Source organism: Egretta garzetta, unplaced genomic scaffold (assembly GCF_000687185.1).
Source record: "Egretta garzetta isolate BGI_Z169 unplaced genomic scaffold, ASM68718v1 scaffold71, whole genome shotgun sequence".
NCBI classification, from domain to species: domain Eukaryota; kingdom Metazoa; phylum Chordata; class Aves; order Pelecaniformes; family Ardeidae; genus Egretta; species Egretta garzetta.
The window spans coordinates 867,711-885,929 of NW_009258618.1; the positions used below are offsets into that span (position 1 = coordinate 867,711).

General features: G+C 53.1%; 1 protein-coding gene across 1 annotated transcript in view; it reads right to left on the bottom strand.

Moving 5' to 3' along the window:
• Nucleotides 1–12,778, bottom strand: part of SCNN1B (sodium channel epithelial 1 subunit beta) — an 18,788-nt gene extending 6,010 nt beyond the window's left edge. Inside the window, exons 1-7 of the mRNA XM_035903547.1 lie at nucleotides 12,701–12,778; nucleotides 8,576–8,894; nucleotides 7,231–7,669; nucleotides 5,713–5,906; nucleotides 4,884–4,987; nucleotides 4,291–4,454; nucleotides 3,729–3,836 (exon numbers count right to left, since the gene is read on the bottom strand). Coding sequence (XP_035759440.1) covers nucleotides 3,729–3,836; nucleotides 4,291–4,454; nucleotides 4,884–4,987; nucleotides 5,713–5,906; nucleotides 7,231–7,669; nucleotides 8,576–8,886 — 1,320 coding nt within the window. The 5' untranslated portion in view covers nucleotides 8,887–8,894; nucleotides 12,701–12,778. The remainder of the gene's footprint in view (nucleotides 1–3,728; nucleotides 3,837–4,290; nucleotides 4,455–4,883; nucleotides 4,988–5,712; nucleotides 5,907–7,230; nucleotides 7,670–8,575; nucleotides 8,895–12,700) is intronic.
• Between the last annotated feature and the right edge of the window lie 5,441 nt (nucleotides 12,779–18,219).

Here is an 18,219-nt window from a genome sequence, read left to right on the forward strand (position 1 = left end):
CGGTGAGACGAGGCGGGGTGGACGAGCGGCCCCGTGTGCAGCTGCACCACAGGTACGGTTGTCTTTGCCGTGCATTTGTCCTGCCGCTCCTGGGGGCTTGAAGGGCCACCCTAGCTGTGAGCTGCCCCTGGGAAGTCACCTCGTGGGAGCGGAAGGGAGCCCGGTGCCCGCTCCCAGTCGCACAAGAAACTGCTAATTTCTTGACTATTTTAGGCCTTATGGAAGTAACGTGGAGTTACCAAAAAGGAATAAAATTCTTAACTATTCCAAAAAGGAATAAAAATGTTCTGTTACACCTGCATACACTGCTGTTGTCTCCGGGCGTTATATGGCCTAGTGACAGAGGGCTGGTTTCCACGGTAAAGCCGGGACTCTAAAAATACTTCGACATAAAGAGCAGGTTTTAGAAATCTGCATTATCTTATCTGGGCATCTGCTTCTCTCCTGGAGAGGACTGCAGCCGCAGCTTCGGCAGCGTGCGAGCCGGGCTGCGGCGCTGCCATTAGCTCAGCGAGGCATGAAGTTAATCATCTGAGACTGGAGCGGGATTCGGGATGAAGCGGTGCACAAAGCAATAACAAAGTCTATGAAAAGGTAATTAAATTTAACAGCTCCAGCTAGGTAGAACAGCCAGAGGATTTCGGTGTGATTCGAAACGCTTACAGCGTTCACTGCAACGGGGGAGCGAGGGAAGAGCCTGATTTTGCTGAGAGGTCTCTGAGGTGACGTGAATTTTGTGGACGTAGAACCCCGGTCAGCATTTAGCAACTTCTAAGTAATAATGCAATCATTTCAAGTATTTGCTTAAACGTTATACAAGCGTCTTAAAAACTCGGGTAAAGTGCTGCGATTGTTATAATCATATAAAGGCTGAAATACAAAATACCCCTGCCAGACCTAAGCCCTCCCACTCGTCCGGGGTGTATGCTTCAGGCCTTTGTAAAGAACCCCCCAAATGGCGCAGCCGCTTCCCTTCTTGCCAGACCTCACCCTCCAGAAAATGCTGCTCCCTTGTGTTACGGCCTGTTACAAATTAACTGGCGCTCAGCATTTGCCCTCGATTTTTCTACAGATTCAAGGTTTACGCTCAACTTTCTCATCCCAACATTAAAGTGAAGAAAAGGCAAAGGTCTGTCTTCGTTTCCTCTCCAAAACAAGCAGGCATTTCCAGGGTGAAAAATGACTCAATTCCCTTAAAGAGCAAAGGGATAAAAAGAATAGGGGTGTTCAGGAGCGGAATCCCTCCTGTATATTCCTCTCCCATCGTAATACTACTCATGTGCGCAAAATAGGAGCTGCTTTACACACGAGAGCAATGCCATGGCTAAAATGCGGAGTGCAGCAGTTCTCCGGTAGCTTTTATCCGCCCGGAGCAGCAGGAGCTAGCCTGTCTCATGAAAAGCATCACATTAACGTCTTGGCAAAAGCTTCCCAGAGTTGCCGCCGCCGTTCACACCGCAGGACGGAGCAGCTTTGCCATCCCGGTTACAGCGGCACACACAGCCGTGGCGATTGCTCAGTGACCCCCCGAGTTCGGGGAAGTCAGCCTGTTGGATGTGGGTAATGACTAGAGTCGAGCCCTTGCTGCTTGATCTACCTATAATTAAAAGATTTCAGCCAAGCATGGAAACTGTAGGGGAAAAATGGTATTCTCACAGCTGAAAAAGAAATTAATGGCCTTAATGGCACGGCATGAGCAGTTATTCTCTTTAAAGGAGAAAAACGGCTCTGCAGCCTCCTGGAGGAGGAGGAGGAGCGTGGGGCCATCCCTGTGCCTGCAGCCCTCCGGGAGCAGGTCGGGCCCCCGGGGGAGGACAGTGAGCCCTGTGCTCCCCGCTGGGCGTTCTGGAAGAAGTATTTCCCCAGTGTTTCCTACATTATTAAGGAACTGGCATCAGCCAAAGCTATCGGGGGTGTCGACCCATTCCAGATGCTCGCCACTGCACTGATGGAGGGGGCTGCCTTCTGGCTCTGTCACCCTCGGGCTCCAGGGGCCCCCAGCACCTCCTAGGGAAACCAGTGCAGGGAGGGAGCGGGGACAGGAGCATGAGGTCTCCTTGGCTGGCACTGCTGTTCTGCCCTCCGAGCCGGGGCAGTGACCGACCAGTGCCTGACGGCCACCAGGGCTGCTCCGGGAGCCAAAAGCAGGGAAAACTGAAGAACCAGGGGTTTTTAAGGGACCAAGGGGCCCAGGCGCACCCTGCTGTCGCTTTGCCTGGTTTTCAGGATGTGTGGGAGCCATCTGCTTTGGGGAGCCGAGCTCCGAGGTGACAGGGCACAAGGAAAGGATCAGCGCTCACGGGTGGAGGTAAAAATACTCGCTTTTTTGTCTGCAGGTTACCATTTTCATCCCTCTCAAAATGAAACAAACTTCATACCTGGCTAAGGGAACAGTAACTGCTCATGCCCTTTCCTGGCCGTACAGGCTGTTTTGGTGTGAGAATGAAACCCAAAGATTAGGCTCAGCTGTGTTGCCTGCCAGAGCAATGTTCCTTATCTTTAGATGCAAGTTTTAATACCTGCACCATTAGGTCTTGCTCCTACGATGCACGGTACTTTCAACTGGATCCACTGGGATCGTTTCCAAACCTGGAGCTACTGAGTGTTCAGACCCAAGTGCTGGTTTAGTACCAGAAAAGAAGGTTCCTGTGCTTGGGTTATGCTTTCTACTTTATCACTGCTGATGCATCCAGTCATCAGTACTGGGACCGGTATCTTCATCGATGACATAGCGAGATTGAGTGCACCCTCAGCAAGTTGGCAGATGACACCAAGCTGAGCGGTGCGGCTGACACACCAGAAGGATGGGATGTCACCCAGAGGGACCTGGACAAGCTGGAGAGGTGGGGTCATGTGTGAACCTCATGAAGTCCAACAAGGCCAAGTGCAAGGTCCTGTCCCTGGGTGGGGGCAACCCCTGGTACCCACACAGGCTGGGGGATGAAGGGATGGAGAGCAGCCCTGCCCAGAGGGACCTGGGGTGCTGGGGAAGGAAAAGCTGGACATAAGCTGACAGCATATGCTGGCAGCCCAGAAAGCTGACCTTGTCCTGGGCTGCATCCCCAGCAGCATGGCCAGCAGCAAGGGAGGGGATTCTGCCCCTCTGTCCCGCTCTGGTGAGACCTCACCTAGAGTACTGCGTCCAGCTCTGGAGCCCTCAGCACAAGAAGGACATGGACCTGTTGGAGCAGGGCCAGAGGCGACCATGGAAATGATCCAAGGGCTGGAGCCCCTCTGCTATGGGGCTGGGCTGGGAGAGTTGGAGTTGTTCAGCCTGGAGAAGAGGAGGCTGCAGGCAGAGCTGATGGCGGCCGTTCAGGGCTTAAAGGGGGCCCAGAGGAAAGGTGGGGACAATCTTTTTAGCAGGGCTGGCTGTGACAGGACAAGGGGTGATGGTTTTAAACTGAAGCAGAGTAGGTTTAGCCTGGATATAAGGAAGAAATCTTTTACCATGAGGGTGGTGAAACGCTGGCACAGGTTGCCCCGAGAGGTGGTGGAGGCCCCATCCCTGGGGACATTCCAGGCCAGGTTGGACGGGGCTGTGAGCAGCCTGGTCTGGTTCAAGGTGTCCCTGCTCCCTGCAGGGGCTTGGGCTGGGTGACCTCTACATGTCCCTTCCAATCCAGAGCATTCCATGATTCTATGATCCTTGGCACACTGGCCAAAGATTTTAACTGCTTTGATGATTTTTCCTAAACAGCTTTGTTTGATTCTAAAACGCGGTTTACCTGTATGGAATAGGACGTATTATATTGGCTGTAGAGATTTTTTACTGGGACATCAGAGCCGTTCATGGTGCAATCACTGTAGGGGTAGCCCATCCGTTCCAGCTCATCCTGGAAGAAAACCAAAACAGCAAACTTGAGCGGTCAACGCTCCTCCCTGGTCGGTCCCTGGTGCCCCTTCTCTAGAGACTCTGCAAGCCCTGTGCTCCCTGCTGGCTTTGAAAAAAAAATCAAAGGCAGCAGAGCTGACGGAGCTGCAGCCCCTTTCCCTGGGTGGATTGAGGCAGATGAGGGTATTCAAGAGCCGTGTGTTTTAGCAAGGCACCTTCTGCCATGCTGAAGGAAGAGGGAATAATGATCTGAGCTCAATATTTTGGCTTCAATAAAACACTTTGCCAGGACAGTTACATAAAAGTCTCCATAAACTGTTCTGGCCCACAGCTAGTGTACACCTTGACGCTTTTGGTTTAAGCCAGTTCAGCCAAGACTTAAAACAAACTTGGTTGCAGTCCCATCTGATAACATTATGCTCAGAGGATCTGCTCTAGAGGAATGCCAGACATACCACTAACACACCGATGGAGGTTTCCGTCCCAGCCATCGCGTAGATGCCCTGATCCTTCAGGAAGGGGAAGCTCTTCTGTTGATGCAGCATGAGCCTGGCCCCGGCAGCAGATGACAGGTAGGGGATGTAGTCTTGCTGGCTGATGTCCAGAATTAACTTCAGCCCTGGGACACCAGACAAAACACTCAGAACAGGAATTGTCTCAAAATATGAGTCTTTGGGAAAAAAAAGAGGAGTCTATTTTCTTTTCACTGCGCACAAAAATCTCCATCCTTGGGAGAAGAGCCGGGGTCTGGCTGCCACAGCAGCCTTGCACACTGGCAAATGTGCAAGATGGAAATATCTGCATGAATGTCCAGACATTGCCTCAGATATTGTGGCTATCCAGATGTTACACTTCTGCCAAGTAACATCTGTAGTCACATTGCTTGTTTCTATGGGGCACGTTCCCCTTTTGGGGGCTTTTCCCCTCCTGGAAAATCATTGCTCCCTGCTGTAGTGCTCCAGGGACACAGAACTGGTAAATCAGGCAGACTAAATCCCAGCACTTCTGCTCCCTTAGCTCCTTCTTTCTTAGCAGAGCTCTCTCTTACCAAACTCGGCTCCAGGGTTGGAAGAATTCAAAGCCTCTTCATCCATGCCCCAGTTAAAGATGTAGCAGTTACCGTGGTCTGGGTGATAGATCTGGGTGAAATTCCTGGAAGAATCATGCACATGAAGCTGTAACTCTCGGGGGGGTCTAAAGGGCTGTTAAAGTAATGCACCTAGCAGGACCGGCACTTGGTGGGTAGGTCTGGGCTTCACTTCAAACTGCATTGTTTGTGGAGTGCCCCTATGGAAATTTCAGCTGATAGAGATTCAATCAATCTGCTGATGGAAAAAAAAAAGCAAAGCAAGGTACTGGTGTGCACTGAGACACAGACGCTGGGGGTGACGCTTTGCAGAATGCAAAGGAATCGTCTCTCACGCAGGCAAGGGCAAGAATTGCTTGATCTGGGCTACGATAGCAGGTTTTGGCTGGTGTTACATCTCGTTCTTTGATAGTAATTCCCTGTTGCCCCCGCTGCAGGAGGGGCAGGACCCCTCGCAGCCTGGGGAGCCGGGGAGGCTGTAACTGGGGGCTGCACTGCTGTGCTGGGCATCACTGCATAAATACCCTGGGAGGGTCCCATTGACACCATTAGTCTCGATATGTCAGCAAAATGGCCCATCCAAAACTAAAAGTCAAGCCAGAGCTATCCTAAAATAGCCTGTTTTATCCACAATCACATCCAGAACCCCTCTGGGAAATGCTGTTAGAGGTAAGGACCAGCAGAAATCTCTTTATTAACTGATGTACACCCTGAAAAGAGAAAAGAAAAAGTCTGTCGTGCCTTTCATGCCCTGTGACAGGGAAGGGCAGGCAGCTGGGTATGCACCTACTTGTAGTTGCAGGGTTCGGCCCCGTAAAGACACGCCAGGATCATGTCTTCTGCCTGGTAGCCCATCCTGATTCTCTCTTGCAGCGGGACTTTGGCGAGGATGCTGGTGGACTGCAGGATGTACCACTCGGTCACCGCCTGCGCTGCGCTGGTGAAGTTCCTGTAGGTGCAGTTGTCGGAGCCCGGGTGGCTGCACTGGGGACGCGCAGCAGGGAGGTCACGGGTGCTCGGCTGGGCACCAGCCCTGCCCACTGCTCCCGGGGGAACGAAGGGAGGTATGGCCAGATGGGAGCCGCGGCTGGTGCCACATCTGCATGGGCTTCCAGACGGGTCCCTCCCCAGGGAGACTCCCCAGCTGCGGGCAAGATTCTCCATCGGTCCCAGCGTTACCTCCACAATCTTACAGAAAATGTCACTTTTTGGCCAATTCTTTAAGGCCGGAGTTGCCCCAGCTTCCAGGGTCTGGCCAGGCAGGGTCCCTGAAGCCTCTGGGGGAGCAGAGGGTGCAGGGTGCGAGACCACCCTGTGCCTCTGCACTGGGGACCGCAGTGGAAGAGGGGCAGGCGCAGCAGCTGCAGCCTCTCCCCAGCATTTTGGGTGCCAGACCGGAGGGAGAGGTGAAGGCAGCAGGGAGCATGTGCGGAGCACCTCTGCCCCGGCTCTGCCCCAGCTCTGCCCCAGCTCATCCCGTAGCAGGACTGCGCTGGGCAACCCCGGAGGATGCACAGCATCGTTCTCTGCGCTGCAGGCAGGCTCCACTGACCGACCCTGCGCACAGCTCGGTTACTGCCTGCTGCCGCCCGGTGTTGCAGCATCCCCCTCGCCAGAGCCGACGGACCTGCTGGCAGGATCCGCTCTGCTATCCCGCTGCAGTGCCAGGCTGCTACGCGCTGCTGGTCCCTTTTTCCACATGGAACCTGCTGATCTTACTGATGCTATGCAGCTACCCACATTCACTGCGGACTAACTTAGCATGGCTCCCAGCTGGGTTTCCATTAATTCACGTGGTACTTAGGGCCAGGGTTTAGTGGTGGGATGGCAGGGTTAGGGTAACAGTTGGGCTTGGTGAGCTTAAAGGGCTTTTCCAACCCAAACAATTCTGTGATTCTATAATTTAAGGAAATATATTTAGGCTATGATCTTGCTGCAGGCCTCGTGCAGAAATCCATCAGCTTCAGCTGGATGTCTGGCTCTGTAAGATGCAGGGGATCAGAACCCCCCTCTGAAATTTTAAAAACATCTTAAAATACCTCTGCGCTGCCTTCCTCAAAAAAACCCAAGAAGACAGCCCCAAAGCCTTGAAATAACACGTCCTAACTTGCAAACTGCCCTGCACCTAGGATGCCACCAGCATGGGCAGCCCCCGGCCCCGATGCAGCCAGGCCAGAGCCCCGAGGCAGAGCGGCTCCAGGCAGCTGGTGGGGGGGAGAGACCGGTTTCCACGTTGCACCCCTGCCGAGGCACCCAGCGCTGCCCATCCCTCGCCCCTCCCGGCTGCCTCCCATGGGACCCCTCTCACCAGCTTCACTGCCAGCTTGTACTTCTTCTCTTCTGATGTTGTGTGGGCTGGGGCGAGTGGAGCAGCCGTTTGGTTGCCCATGGCAGTTTGGTTGCCCACAGCCGTATGGCTCCCTGTGGCTGTTTCATTCCCTGCAGCTGTCTGGTCGCCCCCAGCTGTTTGGTTGCCCACAGCAGTTTGGTTGCCCCCAGCAGTCTGGTTGCCCCCAGCAGTCTGGTTGTCCCCAGCAGCCTGGTAGCTCTCAAAGATGTCCAGGATGATGGGGTTGTCTTTGTCGTGCTCGTCGATGAGGACCAGGGGTATCTGGTGCCAGAGCTCCAGGTCGAGCGGCAGGGAGGCGTTCTCGCTGCTGTTCCCCGGTGCGGGCTGCAGGATCCGCTCCAGCGCTGCTTCAATGAGCCTGTCCAGTTCTTTCAGCAGATGCTTCACCTTTGAGTATCTGCAGGACAAAGGGTGGTTACCAGGTGATGTCAAGGCAGTGGGGACGTGCAGTGGCCGCTCTGCTGGTGTGGACCTTCCTTGGGACCTCTGATCACTGCTTACAGCTTTGCTGGAGAACAACGAGAGTCTCCATGCAGAGCATGGCCAGCTCGGACACGGGTGTCCCAGCAGCCTGCAACCGGGCAGAAAACCAGCGGGAGGATAAACCGAGAGTGCTACGGCAGCGAGCGGCGTTTGGTCAGTGCAGAACCAAATTGGCTGTATTTCAGTAATTCACTACAGTTTACACAGAACATCTCTAGCAAGCAGAGACGAAAATCCACCAAACTAATTCCTGTGGGTCAGTCGAGAGCATCTTGCCTTGGGCTACACTATCGCATGAATATAAATTGGAGGCAACTCTTAACAAAAATCAGTTACTCCTTTGAAATGAGGATGGGGTTCTATCACTGCAGCTCCCAGCTGATACTGCTGTTTAGCCAGCTCTTAATGGCCTGGGTGTAAGCGATAAGAGGTGCGTTCACGGTGAGGAAGGAGAAAGAAAGGAATTGTGGGGAAAGATCAAGAGGCTGATTTTGGTTGTAACAAGTGAGTTGAACTTCGAGTTTTCCCTGAGCCAGGGGAGGTTTACAGGGAGGCAATAACCATCATTAGATTAACTGATACAGTGAGGGAAACCAGGCAAGCTTGCAGGCACATGAACCCCACTCTGGACCTGAGCCGTCCGCCTTTACGTTGCCCTCCTTTATTTGATTTTTAGGGCCACTGGGGGAGCAAAGGCTCATTGCCACTGATGCTCCTGACATGGTATCTGCGGGAGGAGCGGCTCCCCAGCACCCTACACTAGCCATGTAACTGGTGGTGTTAAAGCACGACCGGGTAAATTAGGTGGAGAAAAACTTACTTGAAAGGGTTGGCATTGCAGACGGTGACTGCTGGGAACTTCATGGTCTTGAAGCCAATGGAGAGAGATGACGTGACGTTATAGGAGAGGTAGGTGTTAATGAGGATACCCCACTGCCAGAAGACCAGCGAGGCAAAGAGCAGCGTTAGGAAGAACCAGATTAATTTCTTCTTTGGCCCCTCCTTGATGATGCGCTTTGGGCCATGGGTGTTGGTGTTGTCGCAGTACCAGACCAGCAGCTCCTTGTAGGTGTAGCCAGGGCCCTTCTGCAGGCGGTGCAGCGCCCGAATGAAATACTTCTTCAGGTTCATGCTGCTGTCTGCAAGCGGGAGAAAAAACAGCAAAACCATGGTGTTGAGAGGCAAGGGTTGTATTACGCCAGGGGTCCTTGTACTGCCAGCGAAACAGACCTGGGGCAGTTATGTGATGGCACAACCGTGGTTTTATAACCCAGGAGTAAGTCAGAGCGGGTGTCCTGCAGGGTCACACCCTGGCAGTGAAACAGCAGGGACCCCCCCACCTCCTGAGAGGCTGCCAGGGGGAGGTTTGTGCTTTGCGGTTCCAAAAGCGGCAAATGTTTTTGTTGTGTCCCTTCAGGGGTCCCTTCTGTCCCCACAAGAGTTAAGTGACTGGGACCTGCTGGACGTGGCTCTGCCTGCAGTGACTTACAGGGTGCTGGCCCCCGGGCTGTGTGGACATTGCAGTAAATAATGAGACAATTTTTTTAGGAAGGCAGCGTTTTGTGTGCGAGCCGGTACACCTCTAGCGCTGCCCGAAACCTCTGCCAACACTAGATGGACCAAGCAGTACACAGATGAGCTGGTTTTGGGTAGAATTCAGGCTAACAGTGTTTAGTATTCAAGCTAAGGCAATTTTTCTTAAAAGTGAAAAGTATTCCAGCACATCAAGCTGTCGGAGGGGGCAGGAGAAGAGGACCTGGAAGCAGCAGCACCTTTCCCAGGACCAGGAATGCTGTCGGTGCCGCTGCCCGCCGGAGAAAGGAGAACGGATTGGGTTTTTTCCACCAAATGCCTTTGTCTCTCAGATACTATCGGTATGCTTCCACGGCTCATGTGAGGGATGCTGCATATTTGACATTCATATTGTGAGTAAATAGAACATTTTGTGCTGCTATTTTAAGGTGAGAGCTTGTGTTACTAAATCTTAATATCCCGAGGCAGGATTTCGAAACAAACCCGAATCAGCTGCTCAGACCATTTTTCAGATTTCAGCCATAGGAGAACAGAATTAAAGATTAATGCTGCGTATCACTCGGCATCCTGGGAGAGCGAGCGCTGAAATAATGCAGCAATATTTCAATACGGAGCAGTACTCAGCAATGCAGAACCTGGATCGCCACGACATTACTGGTAGGTAGACCACCAAAGGTACAAAAGGAGGTGGAAAGGTGCACACAGGGCTCTTGTGGAGTGGGAGCAACTGCGTCCTTACTTTTCCAAAAAAAAGGAAAAAAAAAGTAATACTGAGTCATTGAGTTATTGCCCGGATCTGCAAAATCTCTGGAATAAGATATACAGGGTTTGACAAAAGTATAAACCCAATAGATTTTATGAAGTCTCACTCCATGATGCAGAGGGAGGTGATGGTTCTCACTGCACGCCCTATTGCATGTGATTTAGATGTAGCCTAACACCATGAGGTCTCAATGCTTTGCAAAGAAGGAATTCCAGCTGCTCCCTCCAGGATCTGAGGGCAGGCCCTACCCTTGTGTGAAAGCGGTTTGTCCTCCACGGAACACGTGTCCTGGGACTCGGACCTCCTGGACCCCAACCCACCAGCGCACCGTCAGCTCATCCTCCCCGAACTCGTGCCACAGAGGGTCCCACCCACCGTGGCCTGTGGAAGGGTTTATTCGCAGATGGAGCTTATGTTGCGTCAGATGCTTGCTGGCTTTTGGGCAGGACTATAATGAAAACAGGAGCAACGACCTTAGCCTCTGCTTAATTACCCGCGGCTGAGGGGAAGACGTGAATCAGGTGGCCGTTCCGTCCGAGCCACTGCTGCCGGGTGTGAACACAAACCCATCTCAAGGCACAGCCTCAGGATGGGTCTCTGCTTTATAAAACGGTACTGTCAAAATACATTTCAATCTTGAGAGACTAGCGAGGCAAACTAGTAAATATTTTCCGCCTTTTAAGAAATCCAATAAAAGATTTAGATTAGATTAAAATTTAAAACACACCTACACGGCACTGGGCAAAATCCAGCCCAGCTGGACCTGACCGGCCGCGCGCCCTGCGGCCCCTGTTTGCTCTGCTGCTTACGACTGCACCGGCCAAACGCGCAGCATGGGCTCCCCCCCGCAGGCTGACACCAGCCATGGAGGGGGCCCAGTTTGTCGTGCAGGTCTTTGCGGGCTGCTCATCAACCTGACATCACTGGAAGAATTATTAGTTCTTTTTATATTGTTCCCTGAGGATGAATTTTAGCCTTTTTTTTTTTTTTCCTGATGGCAACGTTGAGACTCACACTTAGGGTTTCAGGAGCACACGCGGGGTAAAAGCTCTGCTTTCCTACCTGAGTATGGTTAAAGATACCGAATGGCTGATTTTGGCGCTTCTTTATCTCTGTTCATGGTTTGGCGGGGGTCATTGATATGCTTAGTCTCCACCTGGAATTTATTTCCATTTAAGCACCCGACCTGAGAGTGCTCTTGCAAAGTCACGGCATGCTTGCAAGCGACAGCCATGGGAAGGTGCTGCGCTAGGAAGGGAAGACCAGCTCCAAATCAGTTTTAAGCAGAGATTAGAGTGCTTCCAGCTCCCTTTATCTCCCCAGCTCACCAAGTGTAAAAACACCGCGCTGAAGGGCAGCAGTTTCCCCTTTTTAAGTTAGATTCAGGCCATGCGGAGGAAAATGAGATTAAACTATTTTTAAGCTATGTTTTAAACTGATTCAGAATGTTTCTTCCCCGATGTCAAAGCTATGGGACTGGTTCTTTGCAAGCGCTGCTCCGTCCCACGGCCCCACGGGGGTACCTGCCAGCGGGAACACGGGGACCAGGACAGGGACAGGGATGGGGATGGGGACGGGGACAAGGACAGGGATGGGGATGGGGACAAGGACAGGGACGGGGACAGGGATGGGGACAAGGACAAGGACAGGGACAAGGACAGGGACAAGGACAGGGACAGGGGCAAGGACAAGCCCCCCAAGAAGCCCAAGGAGAAGCCCCCGAAAGGCTCAGAAAAAACCCCGAAAGGCTCCGAAAAACCCTCAAAAGGCTCCGAAAAACCCCCAAAAGGCTCCAAAAAGCCCAAGGAGAAGCCACCCAAGGCCACCAAAAAACCCTCCAGCAAGAAGCCACCAGAGCCACCGACCACCCCCCAGGAGCCCCCCCCCACCACACAGCGCACCCGACCTGAGAGTGCTCTTGCAAAGTCACAGCATGCTTGCAAGCGACAGCCATGGGAAGGTGCTGCGCTAGGAAGGGAAGACCAGCTCCAAATCAGTTTTAAGCAGAGATTAGAGTGCTTCCAGCTCCCTTTATCTCCCCAGCTCACCAAGTGTAAAAACACCGCGCTGAAGGGCAGCAGTTTCCCCTTTTTAAGTTAGATTCAGGCCATGCGGAGGAAAATGAGATTAAACTATTTTTAAGCTATGTTTTAAACTGATTCAGAATGTTTCTTCCCCGATGTCAAAGCTATGGGACTGGTTCTTTGCAAGCGCTGCTCCGTCCCACGGCCCCACGGGGGTACCTGCCAGCGGGAACACGGGGACCAGGACAGGGACAGGGATGGGGATGGGGACGGGGATGGGGACAGGGATGGGGATGGGGATGTGGTCGGCTGGAAGAGCTGCCTCTTGCTGGACACCTGCAGCATCCCTGCCCTGCCATGAAAACACACAGATCCCAAAATTACAAACCCAAGCTGACAAAGGTGCGCTGCCAATACAGCCAAGCAGAGCCATGGGTTTTGCAGGGGATGCTTAAGATGGCAGCAGAGTGAAAGACCCAGGTTTGCTCCTCCTTTAGGCATAAGCTGAGCTGCTAAATGGAAAGGCGCTTGATAAAAGAAATGGCATGAAGCAAAAGCTGCGCTTTGCCGTACTTGGGCGACATTTTTTTCAATCTTTTTCTCAGTTTTATAGTTTTCTTCTTACCTTTATTTCCAGAATGTTTCCCAATAGACTGCTTGTTTCTGCCTCACTGCCGGGCGCCTTGCCTGATCGGAAGCTGTTCCCCCCCTGCTCCTGGGGGACTCCTTGCCCCGGGTGCAGGCTCTGTGCTCGGATGCCGTAGCTGTTCAGAGGGGGTTGGGAACTGGTTTTGGTGCCAGCCTGGAGTCTGCCCTGCTCTCCCCCATCAGTGGGCTGTACCTGGAGCAGATGGGTGACAAATGAGGGATGTCAACACCCACCCTCCATCAGCACACAGGTAACTGTCACCCCTTCCCAAAACCCCCTCTGGAGAAAGGGAGCAGAGGCTGCGGTGGGACAGGAGATAAGATCAGGGCTGGGGGCTCCGGAGGTGCTTCTCCCAAGATGGACACTCAGCCCGGCTCCTGACGGTGGGGCAGCCTCACGGTCACAAAAATCTGTCCCTGCGGCCGCCCTCAAATCCCCCGTTATTTGCACAGTGTGCAAAGCTCGAGGGCCCAGACATTTGGCAGCTCCCAGCTGCCGGCCACCAGTTTTATTTCATGTTTGGCTCCTCCACTTCCAAGGCCCTGGTCAGGGAAGGGGAGCGTGCACCAGCAAGGCCCCCATTCCTCTTCCTCCTTTGCGTTTTGTATTGTCACACTGCTCCGTTTGCAGGACCGGGCTGTAACGTGCGGACGAGAATTGGCTTCGTCCCCTTTGCAGGTGAGCTGTGTGCGTTACTGCTGCTTTACAGCCCTGAGGGGCCCCGCAGCGCCAGCGGCTCACACCGCACGGTGCAAGCACCAACCTCGCCAGCCTGCGCCGGACCATCCCCTGGGAACCACTGCTGCCTCCCTTGCCACCTCCCACTGCCGTGCTTTGGTCTGGGCTGTCCCTTGTCAGCACGTTGGTCTCATCTGAAATGACTTTCAGGAATGGATCCTGGGGCGACAAGACCCCTGCGGTGCTCAGGGTGCCCATGGCCCTTCTCCTGGCAGTACCGGCATCCCCGCAATGATGGGAGCCGTCCTAAAAGCAGCCTGCACCCAGTTCTAACGTGGTTTGCTTTGGGCTGCGAAGGAGGTGTCCTCACCTTCCCCCAGCAGCCACCAGTCCGGCCCTGCATCACCCTAGCACCATCCCAGGTGAAACTCCTCCACCTCACAGGTGAGATCAGCCTCCCGTGTTACGAAATGATTGTGTCGACTGTGTTGAATCTCCTCTGGGGTTTTCCCAGGGCAATTGCCACTTAAAAGAAATAAAGACATAAGCAAAACTCAGCACACTCTTGGAGGCTCCAGGGTGGTACCTCGGCTGCAGAATCACTCCAGCGCTGCTGGGCCTGATTCTGCAATTATTCAGCACTTTCTCTGCCGGGAGACGGAACAGCCATTCCTCTTTCACCACCCGCTGCTCACTGGCCATCCTCTCCTGAGCCTGATGAAAAGACCTCATTTTCCCAGAGAAAACATTTATGCTGTCTAGTGGTATTTTTGCAGATTAGAGGGAATTTCTGTATTACACCACAAGTGCACCGGTTGGCAGTTGAATAACAAAAGTGGAGCAGTGGCATGTCGGCGAGCCCTGAGAGCCCTTCCTGAGCCCGGGGCCACAGCGTGCCCGGCTGATGCTTTGCTTTGCTGTTGTGTGTGAAGAGCGAGCAGCTGCCACACGCAGCCACCGGTTCAGACGCCCACGGCCATCCCAATCCACACGGGCGCCGCCGGGTCTCGTGCAGCACTCAAAGAGTATTTGCAGTCTGGAAGTTGAGACAGCATTTGCCTGACTCTCTGGACCGTATGTTAAGATGCTCCATTCCCTTCTTCCCCTGCCCGCCTCACCCTGAGCTTCCCACGATGTCCCTGTCTCCTCGGACGATGACAAACCTCACGTGCCAGTAAGGTCACGTTGCTGAGAGTTAACTCTGCTGCTTGTGCAATGAACAACCTGAATCCGGGAATGTAAGAGGAGCAGCCCACCCCCCACCCCCCCAAACAGCTCCCTCCCCACCCGCAGATCTTTTTTTTTCTGCAATGAGGCTGGGGTCCCGGAGTGGGAGCACCCTGGACAGCACAACATTCAGAAAGCTGCAGTTGGCTTCTGTACTTTTTTTTTTTCGGGGAGATTAAAGAAAACCCTGCGTAAAGAGAGGCGAAACGAGAATGACTACACCTCGGCTGTGGGCTGTGGGCTGCGTGCACCCAGAAGACCTGACTGGGGCAAAACCCCCTGCCGCTGCTGCAAAAACCAGCATCGATTGCCTGACTTCACGTCTGTACCGTGACCGAAGTTTTTCATTCCACCTCCCCCCCCCCAAAAATGTCAACAAAGGACGCCCTTTATTTTTTCCCCTCTCTGTAAACAATTTGATGCTGTAAAACTGCATCAACCCCTGCGAGAAGGAGGGGGGGGGAACCGGAGGAACATTTAAATGCTGTCATTTTCTCTAACCCACGCAGGTCCTGCCCCACCGCGCCGGTGGCATCCCCGGCGACGACTCGGGGACCAAGGGACCGGCCAGCCCTGACCCCTCTCCCCCTCCCCAGGAAAATGCATCTAAACCCTCCCTTTCCCTGCAACTGGAGTCGCTCCCATGGTTTAATCGTGGCCTGGTCCAGGCTTCCTTGCAAAATCTTTCGCTTCCATTTCCTCCTCGCGCTGTTTAATTTTCTCATCTTCATTTTCCCCGCCGCTTCCGTCCACTGCTCCCACCCCAGTCCTACAAAAAAACCCACCGGGGTCAACAGCAAAAATGTTCCCCTGACACTGCCCACTCCAAAAACTGCAGGGCAAGCTGTGCTGCCATCCCGCTGCTAAAGGACAAGCACTGAAACTACCCAAAGATCTCCAAATTGGTAACCACACCAGATTTTACGCCTATCATTTGGCCCCTTTGGCGTGGGAGAAAATCACTGGATGTTTGCATTTCCGGAGCCGGGATTGGGTGAGGCCTCAGCTGAGATTGACCTTCAGCATCAGGGACTTTAAGAGGGCAAGAAATGAGCACCTCTCCTTGTTTTTTGCATTTTCCACCCCCAAAAAAAGAAGAAAAAGTCCTGTTAGAATGGCAGGTGTGGGGGAAGGAGCCCTTGGGTTTGCTTGGGAGGTACAAGGAGACTTTCAGAACTGGACCGGGTCCTGCACCCCCTGCCCTGACCCCCATGCTGCGGTGTGTTTCTCGGTCTGGTTTGAATGTCCCGGGTGCCAGGACATCACCTCGCTGCTTTGGCTTCCCTCCTGCCATCCATCCCCCTTCCACACAGATTAAACAACTGCAGGTGAACTGCACTGGTATTTTGAAACAGCTTTATCATCCTTTTTTTTTTTAAAAGATCTTATAATTTATTTTTTTTTTAAGAAGTATAACACCTTGCAACCTTTTTTTTTTAATTATTTTAAATCTCCCTGAGCAGCTGTGTTTACCATCAAGGCTGCTGCTGGGGATGCTTTCCTGGCCGTGTTTTGTACACCACGCGTCTTCCAAGCGCGGGGCTGCAGGTGTTGATGCTTAAATAGAAGGGGCAGAGCTCTGCCCTGGCAGCACCGGCGGGCTGAGTCGGAAAGGGGACAGTGTCTTGCCAGGAGAAATCAGCTCTGCTTCCATAAAATGACAGCAAAATTAAAAGGCTACGCAGCTCTTCTGTTTGCTGCTGCGGGTGGAACGCGAGTGGCGGGGCCGGGGCTGGGGGCCCTCGTGAACGCGCTTGCTTGGCTGCGACTTTCACAGTGGTTAGCACGCGCTTTTGCATGTTACGATTTAATCTCAGGCTTAATGTGTCTTGCACGTCGGTTCCCGTTGATCACGTAATCATCCCTCCGGGGGGCTGGAGAGATGCACACTGCCCACAGCCTCCCCCTCCATTTATTTTCTGTATTTTCCTACGCCGGAGGGGCCAGGGCATCTCATGCTGGGGGATCCCCAAGCCCAACGCTCCCCTACGAACACAGTTTAGGGGTAAAACCCTGAGCATCCTGAGCGACTGTGGGAGATGTTAACTCCTCATGGCAGAATGGTAGACGTGTATAAACCTCTTTGGGACTATAAATCACCGCAGAGCAGCAAAGCATTGTGAAAAGGTAACGATTGCCTCTTGCTAGGAACAGTAATCACGGTTCTTGTTCAATCAGGACTCGGTCAGACTTTCCCAAATGTCCCCGTGTTCCTTTGTTTGGGAACAAAAAGGATTTTTATTTTTAAATGGCACGAGTGTCCCTCTGACCATTGTGTCGGAAGTGAAACACGGGGTTGTGTTTGGACACGATCTCCACGCGAAGCTGGAATGAACAGGTTTGATGGTGAGTACCAGGACTCACCCAGCCTCTGTCCTGTCGAAATAATCGCCCTTCTCGCGCTACTTATTTCCCTGGAGAACAATGTCTGCTACCAGCACCGGCAGCTCTAATGCTGGGAAGAGCGCGGGCTGCATTTGTTCCATGCTTTGAAACATCAGCTGCGAGGCTGAATGACCTTGAATCCGGCGTGACTTTGCCTTGTCTCTCTCACTTGCTTCATGAGAAAGTTTATTTCATAAGCAAAAAACCTCCTGCTAAAAACACAGCTGAAAAACACCGCGGGAAGCTCTTCTGCACCCCAGGCATTGTGTTCCTAGCCGGGGTGTTGTGGTGGCTGATGCACTGCTGACAGCAGCTAAATACAGCTGAGAAATTGGATACACTGGGCAAATCAGTCCAGAAAATGGCACCATCCCTCTAATCTGTAGCCTTTCAAAAATATCGACTGGTAAAATGGAAACTCAATGGTGGCTGGAGTGGATCCAAAGAAGGCTGAAGAGGTTTCTGGGCTGGTTTTTAGGCCTGTTTGTAAAGACGGAGAAGAGCAGAGGTGCTTGTGGCGGAGCAGGGACCCAAGGACAGCTCTGTGGGAAGGAAATTACCCCAAATTACAACCCTGTTGGTAGAACTGAGTTCAAGTCACTGGAAAAACTGAAGGACTGGTTCATATTTGGTTCTGTGTAAATCTGCGTTGCTTTTGGCCAAATTATGCCCTTCAGCACGGTAGGCGGGGGGGAGCAAGGTCCAGGTGGGGGGTCTCACCCAGCGCAGTTGCAGTGGTGGCCGTCAGACCCGAGATCGGTCCTCGGTGCTCATGAAGACTTGAATGCTGCCAGCCCGGCTGCCGGGACGGTGTGGCCAGCCGCCCTGCCCATGCCCAACGACAGGCACCGCCAGCGCACCTGCTAATTAGGCTGCCATTGAGCAGGAGCTGCAAGATGAGATGCATGTGCTAAATATTAGTCATGTCTGCAGCCCGGCTTCCAGGCAGACGGCTCTGGGGTTTACAAATATACTTACAAATACCTGAAGGGTGGGTGTCACGAGGACGGAGCCAGACTCTTCCCAGTGGTGCCCAGTGCCAGGACAAGGGGCAATGGGCACAAACTGAAGCATCAGAGGTTCCAGTTGAATGTGAGGAAGAACTTCTCGACTTTGAGGGTGACCGAGCCCTGGCACAGGCTGCCCAGGGGGGCTGTGGAGTCTCCTTCTCTGGAGATATTCAACCCCCGCCTGGACGATGTCCT